At 40.7% G+C, this 19,522-nt stretch overlaps 1 protein-coding gene and 1 long non-coding RNA gene across 4 annotated transcripts in view; one reads left to right on the top strand and one right to left on the bottom strand.

Annotated features, from left to right (window-relative positions):
* Nucleotides 1–219: 219 nt before the first annotated feature.
* LOC116662696 lies at nucleotides 220–4,093 on the bottom strand. The gene is made up of 4 exons (XR_004318694.1): nucleotides 4,015–4,093; nucleotides 3,634–3,815; nucleotides 2,496–2,819; nucleotides 220–2,186 (listed from the first exon to the last, which is right to left on the bottom strand). It is a non-coding gene; the product is annotated as an uncharacterized LOC116662696 (long non-coding RNA).
* Nucleotides 2,442–19,522, top strand: part of ADAMTS19 (ADAM metallopeptidase with thrombospondin type 1 motif 19) — a 241,151-nt gene continuing 224,070 nt past the window's right edge. For 2 of the 3 annotated variants that reach the window (XR_004318691.1, XM_032476644.1), the window contains exons 1-2: nucleotides 2,463–2,553; nucleotides 3,179–3,831. Coding sequence is in view for 1 of the 3 variants with exons in the window: in XM_032476644.1 (XP_032332535.1) it covers nucleotides 2,463–2,553; nucleotides 3,179–3,831 (744 nt within the window). In the remaining 2 variants the exon portion in view is untranslated. Of the gene's footprint in view, nucleotides 2,554–3,178; nucleotides 3,832–19,522 lie in introns of all 3 variants that reach the window. The other variant, XR_004318692.1, reaches the window with a different exon arrangement.

The following is a 19,522-nucleotide window of genomic DNA, read 5'->3' on the forward strand; positions in this document are numbered from 1 at the left end:
TAAAGAAATCATTCCTACCTTTCCAAAAAATTGATAGTCTTGTAGAAGAAATATGTACATGCATCATCAAAACCCAGATGATTTATGATGGCCTTTGAAAATATACAAATAAATTATAACAGTATTTCAAATGGGAGAAAGAGTAGAGCTAGCTGGGAATTAAGCAAACATTTCTGTAACCATCAATATTAACCTCTACCAAAAGGAAGTGGTATGGGTTATATGCTGGTTGGGGGGTGGGGGGAAGAAGGCAGACGGGGGAACTTAATAGGCAACCTGTGTTTTTAAAGGACATTTAATTTAATCATACGGCTCATCTAAGGAATCATATGGCTCTATTTAAGGAATCACAAATGTATCCCAATAAATGCATACAAATTAATATGAATTCCTTCTACAGTTTTAGATTTTTTGTTGTCATTGTTGTTAAAATATGAGAAACCTTTTATTTAAGACTCATATCCCTGTGGAGGTGTTTCATTGAAACTAGCCTTCTGTCTTAAAATTTTTGCTTTCTTTCTTAGAAATAAACTACCTCTGATTCCTTGTCTAGCTTTAACTCTGTGAAATTGAGTCCCATAAAAAGGAGAGTGTAGGCTCCTAAGAAACCCAGCTATTTCCTAGGTGTCTGGAAACCCACACCCATCCTAGTTACTCCAGTTTTAGAGATTTTATAAGACTAGGTTTGGAGACAAAGACACCTTGAGTGTCTTTGTGTTTGTTTTTAAACTATGGACTAGTCAAAGAAAGTATTCTAGGACCCAGCTTATTCAAACAGTGGCTTGCTTTTGAAATAAGATCATCTGCCTCCCTTAAAGGCACAATAGTCACCTTTGACACCAGGAACAGAAGGTAAAATGACAAAGGATGTGGGGAACCAACCTCATTGCTGGAATTTCTGAAACTGATTTGCATGAACTCTTACTTCTAGGTGTCTGGCCTAGTCCAGAGGATGCAAATGGCCTTTGGGATCAATCACCCTTGAGTCTGGTGTGAAAGGTTTGATGTGTCCAAGAAAGATGTGGAAAGGGGGAGGAGGTACTATGAAGAGCTAGAACAAAGGAAGCAAGAATGTTTAAGGTTCAATTTCTCCCAAAAGAGCAATAGCAAAAACGTTTTAAAAGTGCCAAACAAACAACCAAAAAAAAAACAAAAAAAAAACAAAAAACGTAAAAAAGGCAAAAATAATCTCATTTGGCCTGAGATCTTTAGAATACAGTATTTAATGCTGGTCTCCTTAATCTCACCCTCACTGGAGTGTGTTTGGTGTATATATTTGTGGGAGTTGTGTGTGTGCACACGAGTGAGAGAGCAAGCTGGCAGGAGAGAAACTGATAGCACTGATGAATGGGAAGCGGGAACGATAAGGTGGGATAAGGGGCTCTGAAATGTCAGGGTGTCTACTGTCCTGGGAACCTTTGAAGCACATGCCATGACGAATTACATTATCTCCAGGCTTAGAAAATTCCTAGAGACAAAGATGGGAAGAAAAATCAAAGGTCTTTGGTAAATGGGGCCGCTGCTTTGTGCTCAAGACTCTTAAATTTGGCTTTGTGTGATGTCCGGATGCGGGGGGGGGGGGGGGGGAGAGAATTCCACTGAAGGAGGAGCCAGAGTAAGAGGCTGAGGGCGGGAGGGGGGGACCTTTTACCTGCACACACCTCAGCAGGGAGGGGGGCTGCTACGTGAGGATGCAAATCCGGCCTCCCCGAGTGGCCAATCGGGAATCAGGTGAGGGTATTTGGGTCCCCACCCCACCCCTACCGGGCGTGTGAGCACGTGTGCGGTGTTCTGGGACCTTTGTCCCGCAAAGTCATACTTGGCGGGCACCCCTTGGTTCCTTCTTCTTGTCAGATCTGCTTGAATCTTATCTTCTCCACACCCCACCTCACGAGTCGTGTCCTCTCCTCATCCTCTTGCAAATCCCCTCCCGCGCCACTGCGGGTAGAAGCCTGCAGCACTCCGGTCCCGAGGAGGGTGCGGAGCCTGGCACACCAGGCTGCTGGGACTGTGGCACCAGCCCCTGGCAGTTCCGCGCGGGTGCAGGCGGCGAGCCTCGGCTCGGACACCGCGGCGCTCCTGCCCGCGCGGGGCAGTCCTCCGCCTGTCCCGAGGCAGCACTGCCCGCCCTGCCCCTGCCGGCTCTCCGCTGACGGTGGGGCTGTCCTGTGGGGCTCCGGAAACTCCTGCAACGTCCAGAACGCAGAAAATAAGACTCATCACCTAATCCGCCAGGGAGCCGGAGCGCTGCGGGGCCGCGGCGCTGCCTGCCCCCGCTCCTCCCCCACCCCACCCCCACCCGTGCTCCGGCAGCCTCTCGGAGTCACACAGCACCCCCCCTCCCACCCCCCGGCAGACAAAGGGCCTGGGCAAACTCGCCGCCCGGCCTCCTTGCGCTCCGGGAGGCGGCGGCGCCCGCGGTGGATCGCGCAAGGAGGCGCGCGCGGGGCCGGGAGCGCGGTATGGGGAAGAGCCGCGAGATGCGCCTGACTCACATCTGCTGTTGCTGCCTCCTTTACCAGCTGGGGGTCCTGTCGAATGGGATCGTTTCAGGTAAGTTCTTCCGTGACTTTCGACTTGCTTTACAACTTCCGCAGCGGAAACCGAGAACGCACGGGTCGGCAGGGCTGGTGCATCTGTGCGCGGTGAGCGGGGCTCAGCGGGCAGCAATCAAAACGAGCGTGCGGGTGCGGATGAGAGCGTCACGCTCGCGAGCGAAGCGCGCTTCTCGTGGCCTCATTTTGACCTCGTGAAATGCTGTTTTCCCCAAAGAGAGTAGTAAGATTCGCAAAGGTACGTTTACAGCACCTGGAGGAAAACTGGCAAGTAAAGAAATTGATAGCAGTGGCTTGCTCTGGCAGATACTTAGAAAAATTTTTAGTTGTGCTGGAGTGTTTGTACCGGTTTTCTTTTACAACAACTAAATGCTGTCACCAAACTTTGCGGCCCCCTCCCCCCTCCCTTTCCCCCATAATCGTACTTTTATTTTGAAAATGCTGGGGTTTGTAATCTGATAGCTAGGCTTCGGGGGTTGCAAGAGTTTCAGGGGCTAGACGGGTGGTCTCCAGCGCGTTACCCGAGAGCTCTGTGTCTGCGCGGAGTGTGAGCTTGGGGATGCTTGTACCACTGGAACCGCGGCACTTTAAGCCCCGCACTTCTCTGTCTGCCCCGCCCGCAGGGCTGCAGTTCGCCCCCGACCGCGAGGAGTGGGAAGTCGTGTTTCCTGCACTCTGGCGCCGGGAGCCGGTGGACGCGGCAGGCGGCAGCGGGGGGAGCGCTGACCCGAGCTGGGTGCGCGGCGCTACGGGCGGCGGAGGCGCCCGTCTGCAGACGGCCGGCAGCTCCCGCGAGGTGCGCTCCGTGGCCCCGGCGCCGCCCCAGGAGCCCGCCGAAGGCCGGTCTGAGCCCCGGCCCGGGCCCCCGCAGCCGGGGGGCGAAGAGGACGAGGAGCTCGAATCTCAGGAGCTGCCGCGGGCAGCCAGCGGGGCTGCCGCCCTGTCCCCGGGCGCCCCGGCCTCGTGGCAGCCGCCGCCGCCCCCACAGCCGCCCCCGTCTCCGCCCCCGGCCCAGCAAGCCGAGCCGGACGGCGAAGAGGTACTGCTGAGGATCCCGGCCTTCTCCCGGGACCTGTACCTGCTGCTCCGGAGAGACGGCCGCTTCCTGGCGCCGCGCTTCGCGGTGGAGCAGCGTCCGAGTCCGGGCCCCGGCCCCACGCGGGCAGCCGCCGCCCCGCGCCCTCCCGCGCCGCCAGACGCCGCCTGCTTCTACACAGGGGCTGTGCTGCGGCACCCCGGCTCGCTGGCCTCTTTCAGTACCTGCGGAGGTGGCCTGGTAAGCGCCTTTCCTTCCTCGGCTCCCCACGTCCCCCCGCCACTCCCCGCCGCCGCCTCCTAGACCGGCCTGATTTGCATGCACCCCATCCCCTTCCAGAGTGCGCCCTGAACTTCGCCCTCGGCTGCACCACCCAGGAGTCTGCACCGTTTACCTCCCGTGGAACATCTCCAGGGCACTCACTGAATCTGAAGGCTAATTGGGTGCATTAATAGCCCTCTCCTTCTAGATGGTTATGTTTCTTCGCAATACCTCGTGAAACTGTCTCCTTGTAACCCTTCCCACTGGTTTTCTTTCTTTTTGTTTTTCAAAATAAGCCCACCACGTGGTGTCTTTTAGGAGATTGGAAGACAGCCAACCTGCTCACTGCTGGGTCTCCTCCTTGTTGGCCCCTCACCCCTAGTTTCTCATCTGTTATCTCATAGTTGTTTTTTTTTCAAGCCCTACTTCAAAGTTGTCAGAACAGTCCTCTAGAGAATGACATTCTGACAGCTGTCTGGAATTTAAACACATCCACTCTCACGCAGGACACCTGTTCGCTGTTGCTGTGAGAAACGAGTTGAGAAGGAGTTAACTCAAAGGCTGGGAGCAGTTGACTAATGGATGATATTAGAATCCAGTCAGTCCTTGCAAGGTTATGGGTCTGTGATTTAACATTTCTTTTCTAAGGTTTACATTTTATTTGGCAGTAGTTTCTTTTCTGCTCTCCATTCCATGGAGGAAAATGGCAGGGGTGAGAGCCTGCCTAAGAGGCTTTTTGGAACTAGAAAGTAAAAGCCATTTGCTGTGTCTGAACAATAGAGATCATCATTTGATTTTACCCCCTCCTTTTTGACCCAGGGTTTGGGATAATTGTTACCTCCTGTAAGCTGGCCTTCTCTTTGTGGTAAAATATACATAACATAAAAATCGGCTTTAACCATTATTTATATGTACAGTTCAGAGGCGTTAAGTACATTCACATTGTTGGGCAGCCATCATCACCATGGACTTTATTGTTGGTTGAAGGCAAAACCCCACAAAATGCTGTAAACACCCATGTGGTTGGTGGCTGCGTTTTGGTGTTCCTAGTGATGAAATCCCCAGGACTCATCTGAAGGCAACCTGCTTATTTGGAGAAAAAAATCCACTAGGAGAAAATACCGGCACAATCAAAGCCAATCGAAGCCGTAAAATGGAAAAAGATGGTTAAAACTCCAAACAAAATGAAACTGGAAATTTTTACCTATGCCCTTCTAAGGTCCCATAGTCAAATGATGTAAAATGCTGGACAGGGCTATATTTTACCAGATGCTCATAATGATGAATATTCAAATATGGACATTTTTAGCCATGAGTGAAAAAAACTGGCATGGAAAAATACATGAAGAACTTTTAAAAATGTTTTTTGTGGAACTGATGTTTGAACACTTCACTGGGGAGAACATTTTGTGGGGATTTCATTGTCCACCAGTTTTTGGCCAGGGATTAAATGATTACATATAGAAAGTTCCTGGTGTGGTAGAAGCAATAGGGGATAAAGCATTTCACTGTGTTGAAATGTGGGCTTTTGGTCAGATTTTCCAAATGAGCTATGCCTTCTCTCCATACTTAAAGGAGCAAAGTTAGAATTATGAGTAGGTTTTTCATAGACTGAACAGGAGTTTGACATACCTCCCTGTTTATCATGTTGGACTTTTCCTATTAGCCACATATGTATATGTTCTGAACTGGGAAGTCTTTGTTATTGAGGAAAACTGACGTTGCCAGCAATATAGTATAGCAGTCAGACTTTGAGTAAAAAGTTAGGCAAATAGCCAAGAAGGGCGGGTTTGTTACTCCAGACTCTCCCATGCCAGCCCTTTCGCTTACGAGGGTGTTTTAGGCAAAGAGAAGGCATAATTTGTTATCCGAGCTCAGACATTGGTTTGTTCCTGATGTTTGACAAGGCCCTTTCCTCTCTAGGCTTCAGTTTTCACAAGTAAAATGAGAGGACTGGGTGATTGAATTAAAGCTGGATGATAGAATTAAAATTTTACTGGATGCTTAATGTATTCTAGGTTCTGTGTTAGGGGCTCACAGATGAGAAGGACATCATATATATTTTATACAGTACGTTTTGTCGTCATGAAACAGTGACATACCAGCATGATAAATCAAATGTTAGGCCCGAGGTTAAATCATGCTTGGGGAGGTGGGGAAGGCTTCCCAAGGCGGATAGCATTTCAGTGGACTTTGAAGCATGGAGAGCCTTTCCCCAGGCAGAAAAGGGCTGAGAGTGTTTTAGAACGAGGGAAGAGACTGAGTGGAGAGGTGGAAATGCAGACTTACCAAGGGAATGAAAAAAAAAATATAAAAAATTCCTGTGATGAGGCCGCAAGGTACAATAAGGGGAAGTGATCCTAAAATGTCTCCTGAGAACAGGCCTCCAAAGCCTTGTCTGCTAAGTGTGGGCTTTTTCTGTCCAGCTGTTGAGTATCATAGGACTACATTCTTCCTCCTCTCTGTTTCCAGAATTGTGTGCTCTTGTAATTCTAATGTCAGGAATCGTGATGTCTTTATATGAAGGTGAATTATTTATGAATGCAACTGTCTTTAGTTTGCAGTCAATTTTTTTCCTAGTTAGTAAAGCTTCCGGATTGTCAGTTGCACAGGAAAGAGTAGATCACAAAGTGCACCTTCCCTTCCCCTCTCTCAGGAGCAAGTTTTAAATACACGTGCCTAAACTCAGCACTCTTTGAGTTATTACGTATTTACAAGGCTCCAGAAGTCTCCATCAAAGGAAATAGAGAGCCAGCTATCCAGTACTGCAAAGTGGTGAACATGTTTGAGCTTGGCCACTTCGTTCTCCAGATAGCAGTCTGACTTGTGCTGTGTAGGGAAAGGTGCTGGAATGCAGATTTCGGGTACAGGTTTGGGGGCTGTCTCTTCAAAGTGCTTAATCTTTCTGGATCTCATTTCCCCTATTTATAAAATGCACAAATTGTACATGTATATCTAGCAATTGATGTATGAAGTGTTCTTACTATTTCTGTTTCCTCTTAGTAGTCTGTAAAACTGAATAATAATTTTTGAGCCATATATTAGATCTCATAGGCACATAAATATAATGATACCAAGTGATTAAATATTTATTGAATGACTCCTTTGAGCAAAATGTTGAGTTGTATAGACACTGAGAATAAAACAAGAAGATAGAGAAGCTTTGGTATGTTTCAAGGAGTTCCCGGCCTGGCCTGTCGCTCACTAATATAAATAGGGAAATAAAATAGATTGAGTTATGTACAAACGTAGGTATGATCCAAGTGCTTTGATGGTACTACCTTGTTCATCTGTTCATTTCCAGAACATTATAAGATACCTAGTTTTTAGCAGGCATCCAGTAAAAATCACTGAATAAAATATAACACATGCCATACTTTATTATGTCTTAAATAGTAATCTCTAAAAAATTAAAATACAAAAAAAACCCCAACAAATTAAATTCCATGCAAGAGTGAAATAATTATGTTTGCTTCAAAAATACTTGTTTTTATAAAGCACACTTAAGTACTGGGTTAAGGTAAACTAGATCAGTACAGTTGTTTCCTATGGCCCTTTAGATGAACTTGAAATGGCCATCATTAACATTTAGATGATTTTTCCAGAATGATAGATGACTGCTAAAACTTAAATTTTGAGTTTTATAAATTGAGAGTTTTATACAGTAGTCATTTTGATTAGCTGTTGATACAGAATCTACAATCCTGTGTAAATTAAATTGTTTCTCAATTTACTGCCTTCCTTGAATCAAAGTATTTGATGCCATGGCAAGCTTGGAACACTTAAATATGTTGAGGCCTCTGGTACAGGAGAGTGCAGGGAGCGGAAGGGGCCTGAGCGTGGTGGTGCCATTGGCTTTTTCTGGTGTCCGTCCTTGCCATGCATCATATGCCAAATGTGTGTCCCTAGGCAAGAGCAGAATAGGGTAGAGCTTTCCCTGGCATATAGGTGACACCATAGGATGGGGAGCCTCCACTCTCAAAAGATGGGCCATTGGCTTTCTGTATCCAGTGGGTGGTTCCACCTGACTCTTCAAATCATTGGAGGAGAACCGGGTAACTGAGTTAGTGGCAACAGCTAGGTAAGCAGGAAACCAAAACAAGGTAGGCCGACATCTAAAAATATCACAGTGGTAAAAAAACAAACAAAAAACAAAGCATATAAAAGAGAGTCATCAAACTCCAGGTGATTAAAAACACGGAGCAACAAAATTAATAGATCAAATGGATACTTTAACTGGTAAGTAAGTGGATAAATATTCATGGAAATAACTTAGAGAAAATAGGAACAGCTGCTATCAGGAAAAAATGATTAAATACAATGGACCTCAAATTATATGACTGTTAGAATGAAAAAAATCCATGGATGAACTGGTATGTAAATTTGTAACCTAGAAGACCAAACCCAGAAATTATTCCAGAGCATAATATACTAAAGGACAAATGGATGCAAACTATGAAAGAAAAGTTGTGAGCCATGATCATAGGTCCACATTTCTTTAATGGGAGTTAATTTTTAAAAGTTAAAGGATAGAGTTTTTAAAATGCATGCTAATGTACCCTAAACATTTGATTCTAATTGAAATCACCAAAATATGCTTTCATCAGCCAGGCTTTGGATGTGAGGCCAGATACTATTCCTTTGAGTGTAGGTCAGGTAACTGGTGTTCCAGGTGAGCCCTACTCATCGTGTACCAAATCCATTTTCCAATATAGATTTCTGTATGTGGAATAAAAATGAAAAGACAAACATAAAGCAACTTATGTGTAGAGTCCTGGACTTTTCAAACTTTCAAATCTTTTCCAGTTGTTTCATCCCAAGTAAAATCACAACAGTTTTTTTTAGCAACTTAATCTTAAGTTTTTCCAAAATTTTCACAGAAGCAAGACATCTTTTGCATCATACTTCACTGTCTTTAATGTCTAGTGTTTGATTAAATCACGTAATTACAAAATGTGCCTATGTGCATTCAAACAAACATAGCAGATTCTTGGTGAACGGGCAGGCTGACTGGTGGAAATAACTGTGTGCAGCGAGACAAGGGAGGAATGTACTAGCTGTGAGCATTTGGCATACTGCATGCTCCCGTCATCGTATTTTCTGGGTGGTGTATAGAGTGTCATTTACTTCAGAGATTGGAGATGAATTGGCTGATGGAACCAGTGCTGGTGAGGGAGAGGTTAAGGGAGCTTTTCTTGTATCAGAAGCAAATTTGCCCCAGAGATAAAGGAAGACAGACACCTTCGGACTGGAGGACCAGCCACCAAACTCAGAGTAGCGGAAGTAAAGAGACCCTCAAACCTAGACTCGTCGTGACAGAGTATTAGAAAGTCAAAAACAAAGAGACTGTTCTCCACGTTTAATAAAGGAAAGTTATTTACAATACAGTGAATGTCAAGTTGACGTCAGAGATTGAATCAGTCATAGTGGACACTAGAGGCTCGTGAGTTGACAGCTTCAGAGTTCTGAGGAACTGTGACTTTGAATCCTGCGTTCAACGAAACCACCACTCAAACTAGAGGCAGAGTAAAATCATTTCCAATATTATAAGGGCTCAAACTTCACCACACAGAACTTCCAAAAAGTATGTAATGAAAAGTCTTCCTCCAACACCCGTCCACAGCTATTACTCAGTATTCCTTCCTAGAGGTAGCCAGGGTGTTCGTTTCCAGTATCTGATCTAGAGATAATTGATGCAGAAACTGATAAATGCATGTGTACATTTAGAGCTTTTTAAAGCCGTATTATTTACACTCACACGGACATGTGATATTATCACGTATGAGTGCATGAAAAGAGTTCCCTTTTTTCTAGTTCTGTTTTATCTGATTGAAAAAATGCTCCATAATCTCCTTAATCACTTGGTGTGGGTATACATTTGATTGATTCCAGTATTTTCCTGTTACGAACAGTGCTAAATTAAATAGGACTCTGTAGATAGGCCGTTTTGCCTACGTCACTTGTTATCTTTTGTCAGCGGTTGTGTGTCTTGGTAATTTGGGGCCATATTGCCTGACTGCACCCCACAGAGGTGATGCCACTGTACTGTCAGGCCGGCAGAGAAAGTGAGTGAGTCCTTCTCCTCAGTTGTTACCGATTTGGGTGTTACGAAAAGTTTTGATGTTTGTGAAATCTAGTAGGCAAAGAAATATTATCTCCAAGTAGTTTTAACTTACATTTTTTTTGTATTATTGGTGAGACTGATCATCTTTCCATATTTTTATTCTCATTTCCTTTCCTGTAAACTGTTTTTTCATATCTTCTACTCATTTTTCTATTAGGCTTTTCATCTTTTTCATTTCACATTCCAGTGCTCTTTTTCTATTAGTATTTTAAAAAGATAAGTGATGATAACAAAATTACACAAGCTGAGTATAGAAAGCTTAGAAAAAATATGAAATAAGTCATCTGTAGTCTTACCACCCGTAGATAAGCACTGTTAACTTTTTTGTGGACATACTTAAAAGGAAATGAAAACACCAAATAAATGTTTTTTCCAAATTTATTGGGAAGCTGGGGAAAGAAAATTTTCTTAAGCGTTATTTTTGGTTTGTCAGATTGGCACAGATTATGCAGATTAACAATATCCATTGGGCATAGTTGGGGAACACTTAATCTCATACACTGTAGGAGAGTAAACTGGCAGCCGTCGTGTGTGATGTATTTAAATTTTAACGTGCTTACTTGGTAGCAGTTCTGCTTGTAGGTACCAATATTGCAGGAAGAGTCATATGTGTGCAAACAATTTATGTATAAGCCTGTTCATTGCAGCATTGTTTTCAAGAAAAGAACACTCTAAATATTCATGAGTAGTGGACTAGTTACATCCATGTGTTGTGCCAAATGCCCAGAGAACAAAAAGAGAAATAGTTCCTTGCTTCAGGGTCTGTACAGTTTTGGGGGAGCCTTTTCTTTGCCTCAGCTTGTCCTCCTTGTCCTTGTTCTTCACAGTTCTTTCATTTCCTATGTGTTCAGTGTTTGCTTATCCACTTTAAGTGCACATCTCTTCAAGACATCCTGTGGTTTTTCCAGTTTAAAATTTAGAACGGCGATGATAAGGTTCCTGCTGACAGTGACACCGGAAAGAGGTTTCTGTATTTAGAGTGGCCAATATGCAGATACTCCAGTATTTTTTAAGGAAGTGATACAGTGAATTCTAGTGAAAAGGATCATCATGGTGATGGAATGGACAATAGCACACATTAAAAGTTAATGAACCCTTTAATCATAGGTTACTCTGTCTTAGTATCCTGAGAGACATCAGGCATGGACCAATTTTGTGAGAAGAAATTTTGTTTATTTAATAAAATTTATTCGTTTGCTCATTTGATAATGTTTATTTAATATTCATTTGAATATGATTACTTGAAGTTTATTAGCTAAATCATAAAATAGTATCCTTTTTTAAATTTGGGAAATTCTCTATAGGAGTCTTAAAACATTTTTTATGCAGCACTAAAACAGAGCCCATTTTTATTGCGCTCTTACACAAGTGAATGTTTCTCCTTAATTATGATTACATTTTTACCCAGATGGTTTTATGGCTTTGTGGTTGCAAAACGAAGAAGAATCACAGGAGTTCCAGGTTCCTGATAGATGGGAACTGTGTTGAGTTCGGGAAGTAATCTTGACATATTTTAAAGCAATGGGGGAACCAGTAGTCCCTCTTGGATTATGATTTGTGGGGCTGGGGGTGGCAGTTGTTCCTGAAAGGAAGCTTTCAGATTCCCTCAGCCAAGTGAGGACCATGATTTGATGTGGAGTGCATTTAGGGTGCAGCCATAGTGAGCACATCATCTTGTCTCCATCTCATCTTTATGCTAATGCCAAGCCCTTGACTGAGAGAAGTGAGAAAATGGGAAGTCAGCCATTTCAGTGCTACCCAGATATTCATACAGAATTATTGCATGGTAGTGTTGGGATGGTCCTTGGGGATGAGATAGTGTAGTACTTGCCTTTTCCAGCTGATTTTATTTCACAATCAATGTGCATGTATCTGCAATAAATTATTAACTGTTTAGGCTTTTACCCGGATGATCAGGAAACGGAGCTGGTGAGCCCAGGCCAGTTTTGGCATTATTTAAACAGCTTTTGCATTTGCTTAAGAAAATGAGATTTAATTTTTTTTCCCCTTCACAAGCATATAAAGATGCTTCGCCCCAGCTTTTCCCTCTTATCTCTGCCCGACTTCACCTACAATCTATGGCCACTTTCTGCAGGGAGCCCACGTCATTGGCTTTTGGCTCATGTTTCTTGATGACATATTTTTAAAGTCTTGTGTGCAGACACCTGTATTAAAATCATGGCAGAGGGGGTAAGGTAGAGGAAGTTGAGAGTTCTCCATTTAAAATCAGAATCCCAGATTGAGCCTCAGAATTAAGAATTGTATTTTTAAAGAATCCAAGGTAACTCTAGTGCAAGCTTAAATTTGAAGGCAGCCACTCTCGCGGCTCTGAAACCTCCAGAGATCATGATCTTTGAAGACTGCATTTGCATCCGTCAGGCTTCATATCCTTCGTATCTTGAATGAATTTTAATACTCTTTTAGCTCCAATTACAGAAACTTGGACACTTCCTGTCCTTACCTTTAACATCTTTCTGGGAACACTCAGATGCCATTGGGTTAGGCAGGATTTTCTGGATTTCAAATAATTATTCAATAGGCTATAACTGTGAATTAGTTGGGAGATAATATAATGGGGCCTTAATGCCAGTATGAATGGTTTCTTACTCCTTACATGAGAAAATATAAACTTGCTACCCATACTAGAATTTAGAAGTAAATAGAGCTGAATTATTTCAAATTGTCATCAATAGTTTTGTGGGCAATATAGCAGGAGACTTAGCTCCAGCTGTTTCATGATAGTTACTGTTATAAAATTGATCAGGAATAAAGGAAGAAACATACCTTCAGACTGAAAGGGGTCTGCCATACCGTGAAGTTTCACTGTGGATAAATGAAGACCAAGGCACATTTTAGGAGAATGTTAGAAAATCAGTGAGAAGATGGAAAACTCTTTGTGAGAGATTGTCTACACTGGAATGACAGTGCAGTGTGGCAGGTTAAGAGGACTTTGGAGATGTGTTAAGAATGAAGTGGTAAGCTATCTCAAATGGCAGAAATAACCTAACAGGTTTTATCTACTCATTCACATTCCACGAATTTGGGTGTTAAGAGTCCTGTAAAACTCTAATTAGAGTTAACAGTCAAAAAACATTAACATGCTTAGAGGAGTGGCCAGGCAGATAATTATATCAGCTAATCTGATTAGTGCAAATTTGCCTATCTCCATTATAATTTGGATTTGAACGCATCTAATAGCAACTAAAATGTGATAGTTACATTTCCTTTATAAATGTATTATACTGCCAGCAAATATTTTAGTGTGCCCAGTTCACAGATAGGCAGTTCAGCTATTGAAAGAGGAACTTATATATAATTAGCACAGGGTCTTCCTATTGTTCTCTGGTTGTGTGCTTGCAGATAAATAGAACCTCCACAGTTTACTACAACAAAACAAAGTCTGAATAATCTGTTGCAGAAATAACAATTATATGGAAATAAAATTAACCAAGTGTAATGTCTGATTAGTGCATTGCAGAAATATCTGTGTTTTAAAATTTAATTATTTAGTGCCTCATTTTATTTACTCACATGCATAGTTCCTGTGTCTCTGTAGAGCTCCAGTTAGAATTTTGTCAGTTCAAAATAGGTGGTTCTAATTAGTAATGTTTTAAAAAGCATTGAATTGGTATTTTAAGATGAAAGTTCTTACATAGAAGTTTTTCTAAGTAGAAACTAATTATTTCTCATTAGTAAGATAGATTCATGAATATGTCAAGCTGATTTTTCTAGGGTAAATCATTATTTTAAATATGACAGATAGAAAAAGATATCGTGAATGCTTTTTTTTTCCCTCCTAATATTTTTTTCTCCTGGTATGATTTACATGCCATAAACTCACCCCAATATACAATTTGGTGATTTTTATACATTTATAGAACTGTGTAACCATCACCACAGCTCAGTTTTAGAACACTTCCATCACCCCAAAGGGGTACCTCGTATCCATTTGCAGTCATTCTGTTTCTACCCCTAGTCCCAGGCAACCATTAATCTACTTTCTCTTTTTATAGGTTTACCTTTACATTTCATATAAATTGTATAAAATTTGGTGTTTTGTCTGGCTTCTTAAACTTTGCACGTTTCTGAGGTTCATCCATGTGGTAGTATGTATCAGTAGTTCATTCTTTTTCTTGCTGAATAATGAGTCTTTGTTCATCAGTGGCATTTGGATTGTTTCCACTTTTTTGCTATTATGAATAGTGCTAAGAAAAACATTTGTGTATAAGTCGTTGTGTAGATAAATATTTTTATTCCTCTTGGGTAAATACCTAGGAGTGGAATTGCTAGGTCACGTGGGAAATTTACGTTTGATATTTTAAGAAACTGCCAAATTCTTTTACAAAGTACTGTACTAGTTTACGGTCCCACCAGCAGTTTGTTAAGATTCCAGTTTCTCTACATTCTCGCCAACACTTGTTACTGTCTCTTTTTGGTACTGGCTGTTTTTTGGCTCTGCGGTGGTATTTCACTGCGGTTTTAGTTCGCATTTCTCTAATGACTATGTTGAGCATCTTTTCATGCCTCTTTTTAGAGCCATTCATATGTCATCTTTGGTGAAATGTCTGTTCAAATCTTTTGTCTATTTTGAATTAGGTTTTTGTCTTTCTACTATTTCGTGTTAAGAGTTCTTTATATACTCGGAATGTAAATCCTTTGTCAGACGTTCAGTTTGCTAATGCTTTCTTCTTGTCTAGAGGTTTCTCTTCATTTTCCTAATGGTGTCTTTCAAAGCCAATTTTTATAGATTTTGAAAAATCAAATTTATCATTTTTTTCTTTTATGGAATGTACTTTTGGTGTAACTAGAAACTCAAAGTCTCATAGACTTTCTCTTATTTTCTTCTGTAATTTTGGTTGTTACATTTAGATCTCTGATATATTTTGAGTTAATTTTTTTTGGTGTATAGTGTGAGATAAGGGTTTAAGTTAATCTCTTTGTGTATGTATGTGCGTGTGTGTGTGTGTATGTGTGTGTATGTGTCTATCTCCAATTTTCTCTCAGCACCATTTGCTGAAAAGACCATCCTTTCCTCATGAAATACCGTAGGACTTTTGTCAACAGTTAACAAGTATGAGTTAATTTTTGAACTATTAATACTGTTTTTAAAATCTTTATGTTTATCCTTATGTCTGTACCATACTGTCTTGATTTAGAAGGCTTCATAATACATTTTTAATTGGGGAAATTCAGTTTTGATTTTCCGTTTTGAAAGCTTTTTGGCTATTGTGGATCATTTGCATTTCTATATAAATTTTAGGATCAGATTGTCAGTATCTGCAGAGTCTGCTGGAACTTTAATAGGGATTATGTTTAAAGATCAATTTTGGGAGCATTTCTATCTTATAAAAAATACAAAAGATTTTTCTGCTGTCTGGAAATTATTATCACTAGAGCAACCATTAAGGGATATTTGTGAACATCCCATTGATTAGTAAGGAACAAAGTTAGCTACCGATAGCTAGCCCATAGTATAGTGGACAAGATTTAAAATTAAATAAAGGATTTATTAAAACAAATATTCAAAGCCACTCATTTGGTGTTATATAAATAATATATACAAAATGGGAAGTTACATAATTACATAATGTTTTTCAAGATTAGGTCATGAATTCAGATATCAGACTGTAGTATTGTTTTATATATCCCACTGCTGTGAAAAAGACTATAAAGTTGTTAGGGTCAGGGTTCAAATCAAGTCAACAAATACAAACTAACAAAATCCAAATCAACCTTTTCAGGAAGTAGATTTTAGTCACAAACATTTAGAACTATTCTCTAAATGTAAACTTGTATCCCCATTATTGTGTGTTTATTTAAAGAGTGCCAAGAATTCTAATATTGTTCTTTTTATTAAAAACTAAAGCAATAAGCTTTCTCTGGTAATGTGAGTTTGAAGAGATGCCTTCCAGCCATAGGAATCATGATTGAGAAAACGCTGGGGAAATTAAGACTCTTAGATAGTTCATCTATTAGGTATTAATTTAGTAATAATGCAAAGAAGCCTAGTAAAGGATAGAAATATCATATTTAGTTAATTGCAGTAGATAATTTTCCACACGTGGGCAGCTCTTATATTAGGGGTGAGCCATAATACTGGCAGCATCCTGGTGCTGATGAAATTTGATATGAGAGCAAATGTGGACTTGGTGTCATTTTAGGAAGTGAACATTTATGAAAGTCTAGTTGCGCTATTGCCGTTGAAGAACTTGGCTCAGGAAGTAAAAGGGAATGATATCCAAATAGCTATATTTAAATTTTTGGTTTTGAATAATAATGAATGGAGATGTATGCAGGAAAACTATAATTTTTTTTTTAAATGTGCATAAATTTCTTCTCCGTTAGTTGACAAGAGGTCAAGATTAAACCAGATTTTCATCCCTGTAAATCATATATTAATTCTGAGCTTTAATGAATAAAATGATGGCCCAAGAATGCTATCAGGAGAGACAGTTTGGAGTGGTCAGTGGAAAAGGACAAGACATACATAAAACTATCACATGAAAGTTAGGTCCAGATCTTAGCTGGTAAAATGGTAGATTAAAGAAATACAGTATTTGATTACTAATTTAATTCCCATGATTGTATTGCATTTTCAGTTTCTATAGCTCCTTTTCCTTGTCAGGCCCCAGGAACTGACCTGATCTGTGTGAGCTGACGTGACCTTCCTATGAGGAAGGCAGAGACTTGAAGGGGATCAGTGGATGGAAAGATAAAAGAGGAGAAGTAAATTCACTGATGATTATTTAAAGTGTGTTTTAAGCTTAAGAATATGGAAATCCCTTGTTTCTATTTGAAATGATTTTGGAATAACATGCTAAAGCATCCTTGGGGACGACCTAATGCTGCTCATTAATATGACTTAACATGTCTCCAAGCCTTTGTCTCGAGTTAGCTCAGTGGTAGTATTTTGGTAAGTGTTCTAATACCTTGGCTGCTGTGGCCTTTGGCTCCACAAGTGCACAGTGTCCAATTTTGGGGTGCGTGGTCACACGGTCTTACGTGTTCTGCACCTATTAACAACTCACCATAGGCTTATAAGAGAGAGGATCAATCAGACTCTATATTGGAACTACATAATCGACCGTCTACTTCAGTCTTCTCTTATTTCTTTCCATTACCTATTCCTCTGGAAGGTACACATTCAGTCCTGTGCTCAGTGCTTATATCTCCTCCTATTCCTGTAACTCTAAAATAGAGTTCAATAAATTAGTCTTGGAGTGTTAAAGAATAATACAAGCGAAAGAGAAAGCAGTGGAGGACCACCGTATAATATAGATGGATAATAACATGGATTTTAAAAGTACTTTATAAGCTGCATTTATAAAATCTTTTGGTTACAGTGTTTCTACATATTCTTAGAAAATAAGTGAGCTGCTCAAATAAATAGATGTAAATCTAGTTTTTATAAACTAAATTATATTTTAAGGGACCTATAAGATGCAGTTATATAAGGAAAATTTATTGTGATTTTTTTTTGGTAAATAAAATAATAACCCCTAATTTAGTATCCCATTCTTGGCACAGATCTGGTTTGGAAATGCCTGATATCTTACCTTTAAATAATTTAGAATATTCTTTATACATTTTGAAGATGTTCATAAACCTTATATATGAAAAATCAAAAGAGCTTTCTATGCCATGGCTGTGATGGATAGTAAATGACAAGAAACATACCTGTAGGAAATAGGAAAGGTATTAGAGTTTTCCACTAACCACACCTACAAGGGCAGGAAGCAAGAGGTACCACCACCTTTTAGAAAAATCAAATCAGTAACGAAAGATCAGTGAATGGAGATGCTGCTATTTCTATTTGCATCACTTTGGAAAAAGACTTGAGGGGGGAAGTAGACAGCTCAGTTGTAGAGCATGGGCTTAGCATGCACGAGGTGCTGGGTTCCGCCCTCAGTACCTCCATTAAAATGAATAAATAAAAACAAATGGACCTAATTAGCTCCTCTCCCACCAAAAAAACCCATAAAAAATAAAATAAAGACTCAAGGTCCAAAATAATATAGCTACTATTTTTAAGCACTATTATAAGCCATACACATACTGCTATAAGATGTGGCTAATTTTCCCAGAAACCCACCAAGATTCATGTTCTCACTCAGTTTTATAGGTAAGGATGGTGAAAATTATGGAGGTTAAATAAATCACCCAAACCAGGCAGCTGGTAAAGCCTGGAGGTAAAATGCAAAGCCCTGTGAGATGAAAATATTTTGTAGCTTTGGTTTTATTTATCAGAGATGTATACCATTTACATCATTTAAATTCTTTGATCCAAGATATGGAGTAGAAATTGACATGGAGGAGATACAGGAATAGAATTTGACATAGTAGAAATGACTGATTTTTAGTGTAATCTATCTTGCAGTTTCTATCTTGCATTAGTATTCTTTAAGTTTTAAAATAAGAAATTAGCGCACAGTAGATCTTTTCTCCAAAATGTGCCCAATGGAGTTCAATACTATTAACACTTGTAGAGCCAAATAATTTATTAATTTCACCTGCCACTTTTGTTGTTGGAAAATTCTGTTGTTGGAACACCGTGGCATCTTGGAATTAATCTTGGTTTTGGTGTTTGGAATACACAGACAGAATGCTGTATCTCTTTTGTAATATATAGCAATGACAGTGGCAACAAGTGTAAACAACCATGATAGTTTATGAATCAGTTAAGTTTTGGGCACTGTACCTTGTTGATCTTAATATCACACCATGATAGTTTATGAATCAGTTAAGTTTTGGGCACTGTACCTTGTTGATCTTAATATCACATGATTAGTTTTTACAGTAACTCTGCCAGCAAAGTATATTGCACCCATTTTGTTGATTAGGAAGTTGAGTAATTTCCCTAAGTCACCAAGGAAGCAAGTTGGGAGTCTGATCCAGGTCTTCCTGACTTCAGCCCAATCCAAAAATGAGCAGTCTAACCACCCTCTGAATTCTACTCTCATGCTCCCAAGATAAACATCACAGGTGTCTTTAAAGATTCCCTACCCTTCTGAGGGTGAGGGTCCAGGTGTATTCTGGTGGAAGTTAGAGCAAAACTGTTAGCTTTCTTAACCTAGACAATGCATTTCAAGCAATGTGGTCTCAGATTGTCCTAGCTTGTTTAGTTTACATTTCATTTAGTTGTCTTCTCTTACAGTTAAGATTCAAAAAGTTAAGGACTATTTATTGTAAAATATTAAAACAATGCAGAAATGAGTGTATGAAGAGAGAATCCTCAATCCTTAAAGCCCCCAATTTCCAGAGTTAGTTTCAGATAGCAGTTTGATGTGTTTTCATCAAGATCTTTCCTAAGGACTTACAGACACTACAAATATGATTCTGGTGTTATTAAGGGCTGACTGCACCTAAGATCTTCAGGAAATTCCTTGCAGCTCCACATTCCTCAGCCTGGGAGGGTCTAAGGTCATGACTCAAGTGTTCTGTTCGAGCCTGGGATAAAGAGAGAGAAGAGTGGGCATCTGTCTGAGCTCCTTTCCTGGATGCCACATCTGCACGAGCTGCATTTGTTTCCTCCGGGTCAGCCTGCAT

This window comes from Camelus ferus, chromosome 3 (genome assembly GCF_009834535.1).
Source record: "Camelus ferus isolate YT-003-E chromosome 3, BCGSAC_Cfer_1.0, whole genome shotgun sequence".
Classification (NCBI taxonomy): Eukaryota; Metazoa; Chordata; class Mammalia; order Artiodactyla; family Camelidae; genus Camelus; species Camelus ferus.